The 19040-nt window shown below is 34.1% G+C and overlaps 2 protein-coding genes across 3 annotated transcripts; one reads left to right on the forward strand and one right to left on the reverse strand.

Annotated features, from left to right (window-relative positions):
• The first annotated feature begins 5755 nt into the window (after positions 1 to 5755).
• On the forward strand, positions 5756 to 8836 carry LOC125672789 (probable ATP-dependent DNA helicase RecS). Its single transcript, XM_056162044.1, has 3 exons — positions 5756 to 6266; positions 7069 to 7228; positions 7707 to 8836. The coding sequence occupies exons 1-3, from the start codon at positions 5843 to 5845 to the stop codon at positions 8704 to 8706; spliced, it is 1584 nt and encodes a 527-aa protein (XP_056018019.1). The 5' UTR covers positions 5756 to 5842; the 3' UTR covers positions 8707 to 8836.
• On the reverse strand, positions 8636 to 16989 carry LOC130054006 (uncharacterized). 2 transcript variants are annotated; one of them, XM_056162042.1, is made up of 7 exons: positions 16054 to 16162; positions 14685 to 14755; positions 13603 to 14070; positions 12413 to 12889; positions 11722 to 11848; positions 11370 to 11500; positions 8636 to 10882 (listed from the first exon to the last, which is right to left on the reverse strand). In XM_056162042.1, exons 2-7 carry the CDS (start codon positions 14688 to 14690, stop codon positions 9710 to 9712), a joined length of 2382 nt encoding a protein of 793 aa, XP_056018017.1. In that variant the 5' UTR covers positions 14691 to 14755; positions 16054 to 16162; the 3' UTR covers positions 8636 to 9709. The 2 variants fall into 2 exon arrangements, with proteins under 2 accessions (XP_056018017.1, XP_056018016.1); XM_056162041.1 differs by lacking the exon at positions 14685 to 14755 and having other exon boundaries at positions 16054 to 16989.
• Positions 16990 to 19040: the final 2051 nt, after the last annotated feature.

Raw genomic sequence — 19040 nt, forward strand, 5'->3', positions numbered from 1 at the left:
GCCTACGTTTTGTGTTGACCGGAAGTTGCATACAGCTAGAGTATAAAAGCGAGGGTATTCAACTGAAATTATCAACCGCCGCACAAACATTGACACTTCTTACAGAGAGCAGTGTATGGAAGTCCGTTAAGGTCAACATAAGACCAGAACCACATAATCTCAACTACGAGGTATGGTAAAATACAAAGATTATAAAGAAATTGTGGGTTTTTTTGTCTTGGCGCCATTTTCACAAGTCAAGGGTTCTTGATTCGTCACCTCGCACTAACCCTTGACATCAGTCACCATTCAAAAGATGGGTTCGAGACGGAGGATGACGCAATTCGCCAAAATTAAATCAGCCAATGATGTTCCTTGTTTCAGATGCCAGTTTGGTTAAGAACATATTAAACAAAGTAAAACAAAAGCATCTATTGATGAAACTGTAAGTGAAAATCATCTCAAACTTCGTCTAATTGTTTCTTCAAAGAAAATGAATTTCCAAATATCTGTTTGCTGCTAACTGGCCACAAATTCTACACCATGTTGCAGTCGCTTTGTGTGTTTAGTTTCGTTTTCGGCTGATTATGAAAAAACATTTTCTGGTTGGGTCCACACTACAACCTGCAACACCAATCACATGCTCCGTCTCCAACCCATGTTTTGAATGGTTACTAATGCCAAGGGTTAGTGCAAGGTTACGAATCAATGACCCTTGACTTGTGAAGATGTCATGACGCATGTAACAGTAAGTCTCTTATATTCAATTCAGGTGCTAATAACTCCTGTATCATCCTTCTCAAGTTCATTTGATGTAGCAGTGAAATTCTTAAGTGTCCTAGATAAATTTTGCGAAGGTAAGACTTTCAAATCTTAGAAAATTTCTATTCAAAATGTGTTTATCGATAAACATACATTTTAAAAATATGTAATTTATATTCAGTATTTGTTATTTTTATTTTGATAAGGTCTATATACTTTACCTTTATAATGCAGGGTGTTTTTCCTGTGTCACTGACGGATTGTGCATAGAGAGCTCAAAATTTTGCGACTTGAAAAAAGATTGTCCCGATCTTTTCGACGAGAAAAACTGTGGTAAGGCTAACTGTGGTACGAGTGTTTTTTCAACTCTTGCAAATACACTAAAATATTTCTTCAAACGACTTCGTTTTCTAAATATGTATATGCCTATTTTTGTCATAGCCTAGTAGCCGAGGCTTTCCGAGTGCAAGGTACTACATGTAGGTCATTGTCATTGATTCAGTTTTATACCCACACTTTTGAAAAAAAAATTCGGATGCATTGCTGTTATCTATGAGTGAGGGCCAATACGTGTCAATTCTTAAGACTACTTCTGCTGTTAAGGATGTAAGATTCAAATTGTGTGATGAGGTGACTTTATTTAGCCTTTAGACAGACAATAAAGTTTGGAATGCTGCAAATTACCTATATTTATATCCGGATGAACGACCAAGTTAAGTTTTGAAGGCAGGTTAAATCCTTATAAATAATTACATATCCTAGAATAATGAAACTTGCAGGGATTTTATTTCTTATAAAGAATATTTCCTATTACACAGAGTTTCCAGATAACAACAGAGAATGCCTTACTACTCCAAACGGAATATATTATACTGGAACAACTGCACAAACTCATAACAACCTAACCTGCCAGCGCTGGGACGAACAGAAACCTCACGCCCACCTATTCCACTTTTTCATGGGACGCAATGCCTCTGAACACAAGAATTACTGTCGAAACCCCAATGGTGTATATTGGCCTTGGTGCTTTACTGTGGATGCGAACGTGCCATTTCAATACTGTCATATTCGTTTATGTCGTGAGTTTGTTTATACTTTGCCATTTTAGAAGTATCTCACTCATATTGTAATGGCACAACCTATGGGTGCAGGGGTATAAAAATGTCATGCACAGAAACTCAGTTTTTACAACTTGTGTCCCGCCACCCGGGACTTGAAACACTCTACCGATTGGCATAATGTGTTTGTTTGGTGAAAGCGTATCATGTGAATTGTAAAATAAAGACAATTTCTTTTGACACAAAAAATGAAAGAATTGTATTGAAAAATGACAGTTCTATATATTGCATTATCATTATTTCTTCTGACATATTTTTCAATAATCAACGTAGTGTGTCCTAGGGACTTCACCCACCATTGTAGTACTTCATATGGTACTTCATACATTAGTGTAGTACTAGTATTTCCTTTTGGACTTCCTTTTGTTAATTTTCACATCTCCTTTAACGATTCCCTCCTAGTATTTCACGAGCAAATATAAGTCGTGGATGCGCACCTCGGTCGCAGTGTCACCTAAGTTCACATTAATTGCCAGAACCTGCTGAAGCTGAAAGTAAATTTCCAGACATTGAATTACGAAGGATTCCTCCGAGATTCGGTGAAGGCGTCAGTCCAAATATTCAGCCGAGCCAAATCTCAACCGAGATTAACATGTCATGGTCTGAGTTAACTAATGTAGGTTGTGCCTCGATAGGAGTATAATGATATAATTGGGCCATTATAATTGTATTTATTACGTCTTTTCTTCACAGCACAAACTATCTAAATTATTGAAAAGATGATAAAGGTTACAGATATATGTCTTTATCGTTTTTGGTTTCTGTCCAACAGGGGGAATTACTTTTCAATATCTCGTATTTTCTATCAATATACTCTTGCTTCGGAATCCGAACAAGTCAAATTGAATGTATTTACACATGGTTTTAGTCCTCGCGTAAATACATGAAATGATATAGCAGTCTTGTGCTTCTACACTGGTTCAGTTACATGGATATTTATGAAAAAAAATTGATTAATAAGAATGAGGATATAATACCATGAAGTAATAAGTAAATCTTTTAAGTACTAAAAATGTATTGATCTAATCAATATTATTTACCAGGAAAGGAATGCAAAGATACGTTCGAGGGTAAAGAGTATAGAGGAACACTAAACGTCACCAAATATGGCATTCCCTGTCAGCGATGGAAACGTGACTATCCGCATGCTCACGTCTATAACACACGTGAAAAAAACTATTGTCGAAATCCGGACGGAGAGTCCGCTCCGTGGTGTTATACAATGAATCCTGATGTGCGCTGGCAGACATGTGACGTCTCATTTTGTTTTAAATGCAAGTCCTTACTATTTCATACCATTTCTTTTTATATGTTTGTCATGATAGGGTACAATATAGTATTACAGTATGGGGCAGTGCGACTGTACACTTGTCCTTGTGCGTGTATGTCCGTCTCTGTATGTCAGCCCGTCTTCAAAGAGTACAATTTTTACCCACAGAGGCATCCAAATCTCAGAATTTTAAAGATGCTCATTTCCACCATCTGCATACATCATGTCTAGTTCATGCTATAGGTATGCTAGTCATGCTATCGTTAAGACCCACGAGTTTTTAGTTAGTCTACACACGAATAACCATATTTGTTCCCTTCACAAAGAAAGGAAAAAATCACAATTTAACCAAAGTGTCTTCAAAATCGAGAACTATTTTCTAATCCTCTCAAAATGACCCATATAATTTACTAGTGCATAGTGTAGTCAAGATGCATTCTTATCGATGTTTCATGCCACGATGAGGAAACTTGAGATCTGGATCATAAAGATTGGATAGATTTTACAAAAAAATCAACAATTACTTGTAGTTCCCAGCTTAAACAGTTATGATACTCTTTTCTGGCCCTGTCAGAGTTTTCATCGACTGTATCCATGTAAAGTATCTATATACATCGGTTTAACAATATTTATGGAATGCCAATTTTCGTGGCTTTCTGATTATTTCAGTCATCATAAAGAGGTAAATGGAAGTTTGCGTAATCGACCTTTGTGTATCGGCGATCATATGACTTGTTAATTTTGAAATATACTTAAAAGTTATTGAGAGTGTATCCACTTGGTACATTTTGTGTGAATTTTAAAAGAAAATTACAATAAGGTCAAGGTTATCGAAACAATGTTGGTCAGTTTCACTCTGATTTCAAAAAAGATAACTTTACTATCACTAGATGTTCTTTAAGTTTGGACATGTTTTGATTGAGTGCCCCTTTTAGTAGAATTTCACAGAGGATGAGAGGAACAAATCATTGGCAAATGATTTTTCACACCACTGTCATCCTTATTTGTAAGATCATTAATAAGAATTAAATTCAAAACTGTATCTTCTTCATGATACATGATATCAAAACACTATGACGTGGCTTTTGTAAAAAAGGTCGGAAGTGGAAACAGTAAATGAAGAACCCTACACGCTTATGCAAACTGATTCATAACACAATTTTAATTCACTTTTCCCTAAAAGAATTTTCTTATTGTGACATTTAGAAAATAACGGGTATTCTTATTTTGTGTTAATTTTTTATAAAAGAGTCACTTGTTGTTCACAATCTTTTGCAAAGAAAAAAATCAGTGTCAATGTGTATGCACCTTTTCGCTTTAAGCGAGAAGTTCGTACTGAGTATGATATGTATATATTTGTTGTAGCATCATTGAGATGTGATGATGGAAGTGAACCATGTAACCTTGAACAAATAAATGATTCAGAAATGCATTGGTCATCCTATCAATCCAACGAAGGTAAATATTTTACTATACCTCTGTTAGATCTAGGTAAAATAGATCATTCACGCTCACTATATGAAACAATTTATACAATGTAGTTTGCAACTACAGTAATTTGCTAATGCATTATGATATGCCATGTATTTGTATTTATTCTGGTGCGTAGTTATATTCATTTATTTCCGATGAGGTTTATGTGTGAAATTTATAATAATCTATGAAGTGAAGACAACGAATAGTGACCATTCTTACAAACCCTACAAAAGATACAAACTAAGAGAAGGGAAAACATGGATGCCTGGACACACCAGTAGCGGGACGAGGAGCAAACATCCCCCGCCGACCGATCACACCTGTTGCGAGTCCCACATCCCGATCAGGCAAACCAACATGCAAAGAACGCCCCAACAAATGGGACGAAACAGCACTCGATCGACCTAGCAAAAGCCTGCATCCGCAAATTAGATTATAACTACAATAGAATTTTACAGACCCACACGAGACTGCCAAAACCCATGCAACATGAACTTATTAGTCAATAGTCTGGCTTGACCGAAAAGATTACCACATGCAAATATGCCCTTGCACAGTGACACCAACAACACACGCAGGTGACAAAGGGACAATGCTACACAAACATGGGAAGTCGACGATGAAGAAGCCGAAGCCACCCAGTTTGTAACGAAGCCGTGCGGTCAGGTCAGCTACAAATAACTACGATAATTATTTATCAATATGATGAAATGTCACAGCTAGCAGAGACGCACGTAAGCTGAGGTTACTGTAGAAATGTATTTTGTATTTGATACCTTTAAAGGTCGGCAATTGGGTATAAAAGCAGCCAATCGGTGAAAATGGTGGAATATATGAATTTTCTGGTCACATTCAGATTGCAGCACATATTTTGCAAATATAAAGATTAAGCTGTTGTACTGAAATTTTAAAATGGGTATGCTTGTTTCCCTCATAACTGTGCATATATTGGCCATATCTATTTTAGATATAAATTCTCATGAAGTTTTAATTTTGGCCTCAAAAATCTGAAGCAGGGCTAAATTTGTATTTCAAACTAGCGATTGGCAGTTTGTGGGTGTGATTATCTTTTGTTATTGTTTACACCGGATGTTGACTCACATATTGCACGAGCATGCTTGTCTAGTTCTAGATAAGAGGGATATACAATCTAATTAAAATTATATCTATCATTGCTCCCGTTTTATTGATATGTCGCATGGTAGATCTAAAGGAATCCGATTTGAAGCTCGTTTAAATGACCCGAGGTCGCGAACTTTTTGAACTTTACGACAACCAATCAAAAACGCCGTTTCGTACGAAGTTCGTTGTGGAAGTAAAAATGGAGGACGTTGATAAAATCGAAGCGGTAGAAAAAGAAGTTTGCAAATTATTCAATGTGGAAGCGCTCAAAGCCGAACAGAAGGAAATTTTACAATGTTTATTGTCAAAACAAGATTGCATGGCGGTGTTACCGACTGGATACGGGAAATCGCTTCCTTATCAGATGTATTTGCCCTTGATACGTCAATTGACTGAAACAAATTTATGTCATGGGCTGCCTTTTCAAGCCAAATTCGATGTGAATGAGAAGATTATAGTGTGCTGTCCACTTGTCTCATTAATGGCAGACCAAGTGCAACGTCTTACTGACATTCCAAATTTGAAGGCTGCATTTAAAGGTGAAACTTTTGAATTAAAATAAAGTATGAATAATATTTGCTAATTTACGAAATTACAGTTAAGTACATATTTTAATGCACAAATAAGTCTTTAGAAGACATGATTGTATCCAAATTAATCCTAGAAAGTAATTTAAAAATAGGTGCAATCTGTGGAGTGTGGCTTAACATGTGAAAATAGCTGGAGATTTCGAGAATGTAATTCTATATTAGGGGACGACCATTTGATTCTGAGGGGGGGGGGGGGGGGCCTGGCAAATTTTGTCGGGTCAGAATATTTATTTTCAATTTTCAGCGGGCCAGAATATTTATTTTCTGCCTATCTAAGGCCAATTTATTTAATTTTTAATATAGCAATGTGGAGATTTAAGGTCAGGCAAGATTAATTATTTATTTTCTTGGGAACAAAGGCAAGTTTTTGGCAGCCAGGATATTTATTTTCAAAAACTGCCAGGCCCCCCCCCCCCTCAGAATCAAATGGCCGTCCCCTTATTCAATTTTATTTAAACACTTACTTTGCCAGTACAAGTAAAAATTAGCATTTGCTGTTTCTTTTGATACATTTGTGTACATTTATACATTGACGGATATAGTGTTTTATTTATTTGCAATCTATATTTTAATATTATATCGATCAATGCCCCCGTTTTATACAGTATGTGGTACCACGCGTGACACACCAATAAACAAGAGCAGGTGATAGAGCTAGTTTTAATTAGATTGAATTATTTGTGAAATGTTACAGTACACTTGTTTTTTTCGCTGTTATTACTTGTCATTATGTATAATGTTTTTTTTCCAGGAAATTCCCAAGAAGGTGACGATATGATAAGAAAAGGTGAAATAGATATCATATTTGCATCACCAGAAACACTTGTTGGAGACCCGTTTTGGAGATCTCAGTTGCAGGAACTGTCCGTTGGTGTCATTGTGATTGATGAGTTCCACACGATTACGACCTGGTAAATACATTATTCATTGTGAACAATTACATGTACATACCTATTAATTTCATGATTCACATTTTGCAATGGATTTAAATTTCCAAAAACATGAAGCGTCTAAATATACATGTAGATGTTTTATTGTACGGTATGAGCCTTCTGAAATAATTATTTATCTTTTAATATAATAAATTTTTCCATAATACAGTATTCCGAATCTGTCTAGAGAGCAGGAACAGTGTTTTATTCTGACGAGGCATTCTCAATAGTTTAAAAATTGCAGAAATGAAGTTGAAAAACTAATATTTACCTCAAATTTCATTTTCATTTAAGTCAACATATTTATTTGATAACGATCTTTATACAAGCCTTCCTCTAAATTTAATGGTCTGGATCCTTTAAAAACAACTTAGGCATTGGACAACTTATTTTGACAAAATACATGTACAGCATGTTATGAAGCAAGTGTACTTACATCCAATTATTGTATTTTTAGGGGCGGAGATGACGAAACAGAAGAGCAAGATGCTTTCCGTAAATGGTTTAGATATGTTGGTGAACTAAGAGCTATTTTTCCGCATGCGTCAGTACTAGCCTTAAGTGCAACCTGTACGAACAAAATTAAGAAGCAGGTTTCCAAGATTCTTAACTTGAAGCAAGGACTTTCTAAATTCATATCAGTCTCTCCAAATAAGACCAATATCAAATTGGTAGTGAAAAAAATTGACAATGCCATTGAAACTGCCATGTATTGGCTGATTGATTCTTTAGAGAATATGAAAATGAACTTTCCAAAAACACTTATATATGCAAATTCCATTGCTGATGTATCCAAGTTATATTCATACGTTGTATCTGAACTCGAAGAATGTGCCAAACATGTAGAGATGTTTCATTCTGAAACACCAGAGGAAAAGAAGAAGACAATTATGACGTCGTTAAATCAGGCTGACAGTGACATTAGGGTTGTGTTTGCCACAAGCGCTCTTGGTATGGGGATTGATGTCAGTAATTGTCACAGCATCATTTTGTTTGGGCCACCAAGAAGTGTTTTGGATTTAATCCAAGAAATTGGGCGAGTAGGACGAGATGGTGAGAGATCAGTAGCCATTCTCATGCACAATTCTTATCACCTGCGAAATGTTACGAGTGAAATGAAAAAAGTGTTTAGTGATACCAATGACTGTCGAAGGAAGTCCTTGTTGAAACATTTCTTGTCAGATAATGAAATGCAGGATTTAGACATGGAAGTAGATAAACACACTTGTTGTGACAAATGTACACAAAACTGCTCCTGTGGTGACTGTATTAAACTAGAAATTGAAAATTTGGTTGATACTGGGGTTGACTGTTTTTCCTCCTCTAGCAGTGATAGTGACACGATTGATTATGAGTATGAAGCTGATGATTATCAATCTTTTGGCAATGAAAACTTGTTTGACGATGATGACGATTTCACTGATCTAAATCTGGACTCAGTTCATGAAATTTTGTAATACATATCATAATCAGATTAAATTACATGACCATGCTCAGTTTCTTTTGATATCAAAATAATATGTTGAATAACAATTCAGGAGGTGGTGTTGGTTAACATTGAAAGCATTTGTTCCTTAAAATGGAAAATACATGGTATGGTGTAAGTGTCAAATAGGACGCACTCCATCCATAAGAAAAACCGAGGTCTCCACAATGCATTCAACAAGGGAAGATTCAACTCCTTGTGAAAAGCTCTTAATTTGCCTTGAGTAAATGAAGCATGATGTACATTGTATATGCAAAATTATACTGCTCTTACCTGAATATTACCAAAATTGTACATGTAATATAAAATTTAAAACAAAAACACAAACCTATGACCACAATTCCTGAGTTAGGACAGGCACATGAGATACTTTTAATATTGATAATGAATATTTTATACATAAATATGATAAATAATGTTTGTGTTTTTATCTCATTACTTCAAAAATGTATATACAGGTACGTATCTGAGCAAAAAAACAGGAAGTTGAACTTGACCTAAGTACTTAAGTTTGGTTTATATTGCGCAAGTAATTTCAGACGTCGATTTTTAAAATATTTCCAGCAAGGGCCTATGCTAATCTAAGTGTTATGCTGCAACTGCCATCTTGACAAAATTCAGAAATGCACCTACATGTATTCACTGATGACTATGCAATCATAAACATGATAAACACGTTTTTTTTCTCCAATCGAACAGTTCCAGAAAAAATTAGCTCATCCATTAGAACCTATCTTAAACTAAATCTTATTGTGACAGCGATATCGGAAAATTGATGCAGTGTATCAGTTTATGGATCAAAATGTGATTCATATTAAACATGTTAAATTTCTCAGACTGACATGACCAAGAGACACTTATAACAATTGTGTGGAATATCAATAAAACAATCAACAAAAAACAAACTAACGTACATGTATGGTGTGATGTTTTTTGTTATCTTTAATACATAATCTGATAATCAGTCATACAAGCTAGTGATGTTTATTCCTCAAGCGTCTAAATGGGAATTTTGGTTTATGTCTATGAATCAAAGTAGGAAGTTTTTTGTAAGCTTGTGAAAAGGGGTCTCTGCCACGGCAAACTTCTTTACAGACTAGAGTACGGCCAGGTGTAAAGGTCAAGGCTTCTATCTCCATTAATTCCTTCATTGTTTTTTTCACATCTGTTTTATAGTTGGGCAATTTATGAAACCCTTTTCTTTTTCTGATATCACTAATAGCATCAAAATGCTTTGCATAGTTGATGAGATGGGGGTACTGTTTTGAATGTGATATAATACTGTCTTTGGTTTGGTGTCCAGTAACTATGTCTTTACTGTCCCTATTTAACATTTCCAAATATTCGTCATTAGCGATGTTATGATTTTTGCCCCCTTGCACATTAACAGTCCGATTCCAAATAAGTCTATGTTGCTGTTCAGGTGACAAAGTCTCTTCTGTTAATGCTATCAAATGAACACAGCCTATAACGTACTTGATTTTGTCTGTTCTATTGAATACAGGGAGTTCATATTTTGATGATCGAACAGACCTTCCTCCGTCTCCCATATCAATCGCTGTGTCCAAATTTTTTAACAGAGCAGTAAGTTTGAAAAGAAGCAGGATGTAATCGTATAATTGATCATCATTCTTAGTGGACTTTCCTTTTTTCTTTTCTTCCAGTGGGACAATATGATTATGTTTGATCTTTTCATGTGCCTGCAAACTACCAATATTTAAGTACGATTTTTCACAAAAGTGACATGAAAATCTGTCATCAGTCTCATTGGCCATCCAGTAATTCTCCGGGTGTTCAGGGTTATCTAAAATTTCTCGTACGTGTTGCAACATATCATCCTGACCATCAAATATCCAGACTTCCACAATTTTTTTGCATATGTCATTAAGCCATTCAATTTTACTTTCATCTTCTTTCTCTTTTAAGTCATCTGGCAATGTTATTTCATCTACAGAAGTAACATTGAGTTCTCTTAGAAACAAAATACAACATATTGCATCAAATATGGTGTAATATAAATGTTTATATGCTCGGAAAGAATTCTTTACTTTCCCTTTCACATTTCGCGCATTGAGAAAGTTCCTGAAAAAGCTTGCAGTCCCTCTGTCTCCTTTTGACTTCTGATGGTATGTGAGTTTACATATGCCCTAAAATAAAATGAACTTGAATTGAGTATCATTGCAGTATATATTATACAAGCTATATAAAGTAAATTTAACAGGATAATATATATGAAAAAGAAAAGATATAAAGCAAACGTCTAAGAGACAGCACTCTATGCACAAGAAGAATGAGATTTACAAATCTAAAGACATTCAACAATGATCATCCCACTCCTTGTGAAAAGCTCTAAATCTCCCCAAATAATTAAAAACATGTATACATAAAATATGACTGCTCTCACCCAAACATTACATTTGTATATTTTCTCTGAATTAATAAAAGTTGCTACCTTTGAGATAATATTGTGCTAACATTACATTTGGAACTTTTCATTTCACATTAAATTGGATCACTTTAATTGTGTACTAAGCAACAACCTTTTGTTTGTTTTCGTACTTTTACATGCATGTACAATGTACATAGAAGTATAGCGTTAAATGGCATTCTTTACACTTCAATTCTTATTTATACCTCTAAAAAATTCATCATTCTATGCCAATCCTCAATTTTAGAGATAAATCCCTCAAGTCTTTCCTTTGGAGTATCAGCATTTGACATTGCCTGCTGTGCTGACTGAACCCTCTCATCTGTTAATCTGTCGCCTGAAAGTAATATTGCAAACTCATGTACATATTGTAATTTAAATTAAACATCATGTAATTTAAATTAAACATTTCATAAAAAAGTCATTTTGTTGTATTGAAACATCGACCAAAACTTTGCTAGACTGAGCCACATGCATGCATGCAGCTGCATAATTAAATTGTGTAGACAAAATAAAGATCTGAAATAAGATATTCAAACATATGTGATTTCCACTTACCTCCAAAAAAGACTTCATCAATCACATTTTCCTCATCTAATGGGACGTACTTTTCCGTCAGATTCTTAAGAAGCTTAATCACATCCTGTGTTTTAGTCTCATTGCAGTCGAATAATCCAATTGGAAACTGAATAAAAAAAAATTAATACATTTTAAATGTAATGACAAGTGTATTTTTAATGTGAATCAAATAAACCAACTTCTTTTTTCAGCTATTTGATAAATTAATAATTTATGTACATATTTAAACGAATAAATAAAAATCTGATAAACATGTTAATGTATCTGCATGACAGAATAACTAGTCAGATCATGACAATAAATGTGGCTCAATTACATACATGTACACTATAGAATGTGTAGCCATTTGCACACTCCTTGTAAAATCATCTTACAAATGTACAATATAGGAAAGCAAAATTTTTTTTTATCCACAAATAACATTTTGTTTAACCCCATACATGCTCATGCTACAAACTTTTGGACTTTAAAGAATAGGCATTGTTGCACAATTGATAGTATTTAAAACTACTTATGTATCTGGAAAATGCACCACAATGTTTGAATTCCTAAGATTATTGTCTTTTATAGGAGAAAAAAGGCTTTCAATTACCTCTATTTTTCAATTAAAATTATTTTATTGTATTTTGTCATGGCCAAACTACACTTGCATTAAGTAAGAAATGTATACCTGAGATGTTTTAAGGCCTGCTTTGTCACTATATTCATGCTGAAAATGACTTGGATAAATTTTTCCAAATTCCTTGTCCAAAATTTCAATGTTATGTATCAAGGAGGAGGCAATTAGGAATGTCAGTTCTTTCTCCAGCTTGTTTTGGTCTTCTAGTGATGGGATAAAATCAACAACACTAAGTTTTCTTTCAATTTGGATTTGGTTTACATCTTCATCTCCAGAAACACGATCAATGAGAGCAAATATATGAAATAAGTGAAGAGAAATTGTTTTGTCTTGACTGGTTCTATAGGATGGCAATATAGTTTTGTCCCAATTATCTCCAATCAATTGAAATTTCACATTGCCTCCTTCCTTCCATTTATCTCTTAATTCTACAATTTCTTTGTCTAAATGGTCTTGCCAAGATAATAATTTCTGTTGAATAGATTTTGGTGTAACACTAAGTCCAATTTTTGCCAGTCTTTCAATATCCTGAAATGAAAGTTGATATACCTGTAACATGGATTAATGAAATACTTAGTATATTACTTTTTTTCAAAAGCAAGCAACATGCAAATAATTATATGTTTTTAATTTAAAGGAAGAGTTACATAAGATGATGATCATTCCGCAATATCAGTATGAGGTTTTGCTGAAGTAACATGGATATTCTTAATAATTGTACCAACTTCACAGTTAAAACACAAGATGTGTGGCTTCAATTACATAGCTCAAAACTTTATAATCCCCATCATGATATTTTTGATGGAAAAATGTCTAGTTTTATCTTTGAGACTCTCATTCATTTATATTTACTGGTGGATTTTACAGCACAGCAGCTTGATACAGTACAGAAAAGGTGTTAATTCACCATGATGGTGATACCACTCTCTTGGTGGTAATGCTGTAACTTTTCTCCTTTTCACATATCAACCCAATTTCTATTGTATTTAGTTAAGTCATTGCCATCACTTTATTAGCACTTTTGAGTTTAAAAATATATCAAACAGAAAAAAATTACAGCATTACCACCACGAGAGTGGTACCACTATCACAGTGAATTATCACGGTAACACCTTTTCTGTAGTGTAGGTGTTTGAAGCATAGGAATCTTGCCTACCATTACTCAAGGTGTGTGTGCTTCAGCTAGTTGTAAAAGTTTAAGTACATGTAGGCTCTGAGTTCAATAGACATACTGTACTGACCTTCTGTTTACATGTTCCGCGGGTCAGTATAAATCCTATTTGGTAGTGGAGTGATGACATCTCCTGGCTCCTTCCATGTAATGCTGAAGCTACTGTACTCATGATGCATAAGAATTTCTTTTCAGTTGGTACTACCGGTATGTTGCTTATGGTTGATGAAATTATCTTCAATGTATTTGGGGCTTTCACTTCAATTTCTTTGTGAAATTTGTCCCAGGAAAATTGAAATATGCCATCATATGCTCTGTCTTGTAGTAATGCCCCTGATCCTCGTTTACAGATGGTTTCACATTCTTTGGCTACAAGCTTTGAAACTGCTGTTGTAAGCACATCTTGGTGTGACCTTCCAATAATTTCAATGATGTTTCTTTCTACATTTTGTCCCCTGCATATTGTCCTACATATTTGGCGATGATTGTCATTTGGAACAAAAGTTGTTTTCTTACCACTAGGGTAATAAATGGAAACCTATGATGAACAATAAGAATATAATATAACAATGGTATGTTTCTTTGAAATAAATACATGTTGTACAATGTACATGTATATGAATATTTAATGAATATAATCTTCCATAAGAAAAAATTATTATTTGCACCATTTTGACTAAGAATCATTTAAATATATAAATAAGACTATTCTTTACAATGTATATACATGTATCTATTTTGTTGCCTGGAGCAAATGAGTGATTTTTTTTCATTATCCATAAATGTTTTGAGAATACACTATTTTTGTTTGAAACATTCAAGTACCTATTGTTTGATAAAAATTTGGTTAATATCTAGAAAAAATACTTAAAAGAACTAAAAAAAATTAAAAGAATTTTTTTTTAGGAATAGAATTGCATCCTTGTTCAAGGCCTTGTGGAGACCTCTAGATTTTTACATTTTTTCCTCATGGATGGATACAGTCTCTTTGACACTTACCCCATAATGTGTATTTTCATTTTCATATGTTTACATGTACATAATGCACATTATATCCTTTATCAATTTTTAAACTGAAAAAGTAAACAGTCACAAAAAATTTAAGCCTTAACGCAAACTCATATAGACTAGTCTATTGTTAAGAAATATTACCTTCATCGTTTTCTGCAATTGATTTCGAACAAGATGCAAACAGAAACATGCACATTTTTAATCTGAAACTCCTGAAATGTAAACAATGTGAGTAAAAACAAAATGCAATTAAATAATTAACATACATAACTTTCAACTATGGATTAAAAAATAACAGTTCTTAATACCTACATTGTAAGCTGAAATACATTTCAATCTAATTAAAATTATATCTATCATTGCTCCCGTTTTATTGATATGTCGCATGGTAGCTACCACGCGCGACATATCAATAAACAAGAGCAAGTGATAGAGCTAATTTTAATTAGATTGCAATACATTTGTAAAAGAAATATTCATGTTATTAGACATGAATGTTTAACAATGTGTAAATTTACTTGAAATATTACCAAAATCAATAAACAATAATTTCATTAAAATACCATTGATGAAATACACAAATGTATGATCCATAAAGGACATCTTGCCGTCTACATTAAAAAATGTTTTCAAACAGTAGTGGATCTTGATATTAAACATGTGAAAGCGGATTCTATGGCCATAGGTTTCTTCATGATCTGTATAACTGACTGTACTGTATAAATAAAATCCACAGCCTGTGTATTTTGTAGCATTAATTACATTACATGTATCTGTGTTAGTAAGTTACTGTCATAAATGCAAACTGAATCAATTTCAAATGTTTGTTAATTAAACAAATGCTTGTTATTCACATGAAATGACACACACATACTAGCATAAATGTATTATTCAAGGAAAAAAGTACCAAAATCAAGTAAATGAAGTCATAATCATTAGATAATTTTATAACAACAAATCTATGCTTTCATCTTTCAATTGATGTTTTAATTTTTGTACATTTAAAAAGAAAATATGATATTATCTATATCAAGATCTGTCAAAACGCTGTGATTGCCACAATTGCAAAATTAAAGCATTTTGTGTAATGCAAATGTAATGTACTTTAGTATTAAACGGCTGAATTTTATACAGATATGCTAGGAATTCAATATCAGGGCACAATAATTAATTCGCATTAGACATGAACCATTTATTTTTAATGAAGAAGGGGGGTGGTTGTTTCTTGAGAGTAATCTGGCTGTGTGTGCTCTTGAAAAAATAATCCGGCTAAATATTTTGCCATTGAAAAAATATTTTGCCAACAATTTTTTTTAACTTTACTTGTAGACTGTACTAAAATAAATAATCTGACTGAGGTACAAAACAAAGCCCCCTAAATCGAATGGTCCGTGTCTAAATAAAGGAAACTGCAAAAATTTGTTTTCATACAACTGAATGCAAACTAACTACAAATATCCAACAGGGAATTTATGCAAACATGTTATTGTTCATGCAACATTTCTATTACCTCTACTTCGCCTGTAAGTGTAGACTCATCAATCTTTTTTGTCTCGCTAAATCCCAGGGAGCGGCGAACAGGTTTCCTTTCCTCTAGTTGAGTTGCCAAAACATCTGGCAAATCTTCTTTTTCTGCACCTTTTTGACATAATGAATCAAACGTTGGAAGTGAAGTTAAGTTTATAACTGACACTGTCGAGGGAAAGGTTTTTTGCGATTTAGCAGCTGGTACATTTGTAGAGGGGGATCTGAGAAGTCGTTTTTCTGTGACAGATTTGGATGGTGATGGTGAGGCAAGTTGGTATTTCTGTTTGACAAAACGTCTGGTTGCTGAAATCTCATTTTGAAGTTTACACACCTCATTCTCCATGTGCAACACCTTTTCGACATTTCTGAAACACTTAAGGCAAATGCCATTTGTAGAAATACTGGAATCGTGCTTGAAGCTGTCAATAACCGAAGTTATAGCCTTGATTCGTTCATCGGTAAGTTTTAGTTTTTTGTTAAGAAACTTTTTCTCCGTTCTTTCCCCAGTCGATGAAATTTCCACTTGAATAAACAAGAATCCACATAGCACACATATATTTGACCTATTATATATACGTCTAGGCGTGAATGGGCTTTGGAATGCCATCAAAACGTCTCATAAGTGGGAATCTTACCATGCTGTTTTTTGTTTTTCGATAAACCGGAAATAATAAATACGATCGGGACTATTGGGCTTTTTTGTGCAATCGAGGCCAATCCCCGAAAGATTCCGAAAGATCGATAATTAGCGAGGTAGGTTGCTTCCCTTGCCTATTGGCACTTTCAAGATCCCGAAAGTGGTTATCTGATTGGACGAAAAATTTCTTGACCTCCGGTCATTCAAACGAGCTTCAAATCGGGTTACGTTAGATCTACCACGCGCGACATATCAATAAACAAGAGCAAGTGATAGAGCTAATTTTAATTAGATTGGAGGGATATATTGCACGAAAGGAAACATGTAATCAAATCACTGTATAACGTGGAAAAAAGTACTTTCTCATATATCATTGGTAAATCCAGATTTTATTTTTTAATTATATATAATCACATTCCTTTAAAAAATTGGTTAACTTTATAAAAATATCTCATTATGACTGTGCAGTCTGGTCGCTGTTTCAAAGTTTTGCAGGATTGCTGGTACCTTTTCTCGAATAATGTCAAGCATGATGTTTGTCTGATTAAGCAACAATCTCCTAGGCCAGTTGTGTAACTCCCCATTGTCTCTCCCCAATGATGACAAATGTCCATTTGATCAACCATCACTCTAAAATTACTCTCAACCTGCATGGACTCTTTCGTGTGAACATTACAATGTCAAAAGAGACAATTACAGATAGTAGGTCTCCAAATATCATAATGGACAAAGTGTTTCTTAATAATCCTTCAATGCATATGTCCTCCATTGCACAGCTACAATTTCCCCCCAAATTCTTCTCATAATTGAAAGGTACCAAGAGGAAAATCATAAGTATTAGTATATCATATATACCAATATTTGTGTATATTATCAAAAAACTACATGTTTTAAAAGACATGAATAAAACAATGATGAATTCATTTTGTAGTTCCTAGGGTGAAGTTTTGTTAAAGTAAAAACATATCCTTTCAGTGCCTCACAGATCCAGCAGAGTGGTAGAAAAATGCGGGAAATCTTCAGTTTATTTTGATAAAGCATGCCAGTCTCCCTGTTCAAAATATCGTCTGCTACAGAGCACGTGTAGAGTCAAGCATCAGACTGCTTCTTCTTCTGATAACACTGCTAAGCCCTGCCCTCTTGCCATATATGCTTAATTGCTGTAGGGTGTAATTTTTTCTAGGTTATTCCCTGCCTTTAAGAACGTTAATCTTGCAAAGACTCTATTTAGCAACTTTAATAGGATCCAATAGCTATTACCTATAGTAACATTTACCTTGCTTTATTTTTCAAATTATACAACAGCATTACTAAAGTGTTTGAAATTACTTCTATGTTTTGGAGAACGGGTAGTTTTTTTTTTTTTTTTACTCTTTTTCTACATTTTAAATGGAGTTTCCCCAGGACTGTCTTGGTAAATATTTCTCTGGGAGACTATGGGCCCTAGGACTTGACACACATACACACACACACACACACACACACACACATATATATATATATATATATATATATATATATATTATTTACAACGATGGTGTAGAGATGGTGTATATTTGGGCATTCTAGAAATTCTGATATCGCAACATAAAGAGCTATGCGAATCCGAAATTATATTAATTTAGAATAATGTTTTACCATAGTTTAGAGGTCTCAAGATGATATATTAATGATATACAAGTCTTCAAGGTCAATACATTTTTTCTTATTATCACCCCCACCTCCTTTATCTTAAAAAAAGAGAAGAAAAGCCGCAATGTCGAGACTAAAAATATTGAAAGGGAGAGAGAAAGAGCTATATAAATTCATAATTGTAATGATTTCTTATGATGTTCTAACATATTTTGGAAGTATTGAAGGTCGCAATTTTGGGAATCCTCGTTATGGCTAAATTAAGGAACTCAAGGTCAAGAGTCTTGAAACGAGGGAAACGAATTGTATTTATATTAATCATACAAAATAAAATTTCTTAGCGGGTGAATTTTGGCGATTAGGCTGTGGAAACTGATTTTAACTAAGGGTTTATACTGGGACCTTGCGCGTGAAATCATTCAAATTATTCATTCCACCTGGAAGGAATAATTTCAAACGATGCATCCAGGATTTTCTGTGCTCTTTCTCTCTGCATCGGTCCATATTGGGTTATAATCAATACAACCACTTGCATGTCTTGCTAAATGTGACCTTCTTTGTTGAAATGTTCCCCTACGGGTTCGGTCACGCGTTTGGTTTTGATGGTTGATCGGTGGTTGTTGGTCGTAAGTCTGGTGTTTGCAGTTTCCTCAACATATTGTTGTCCACATTGTTTACAATTGATGAGGTATATGAAGTTT

Source organism: Ostrea edulis, chromosome 4, assembly GCF_947568905.1.
Source record: "Ostrea edulis chromosome 4, xbOstEdul1.1, whole genome shotgun sequence".
NCBI lineage: Eukaryota > Metazoa > Mollusca > Bivalvia > Ostreida > Ostreidae > Ostrea > Ostrea edulis.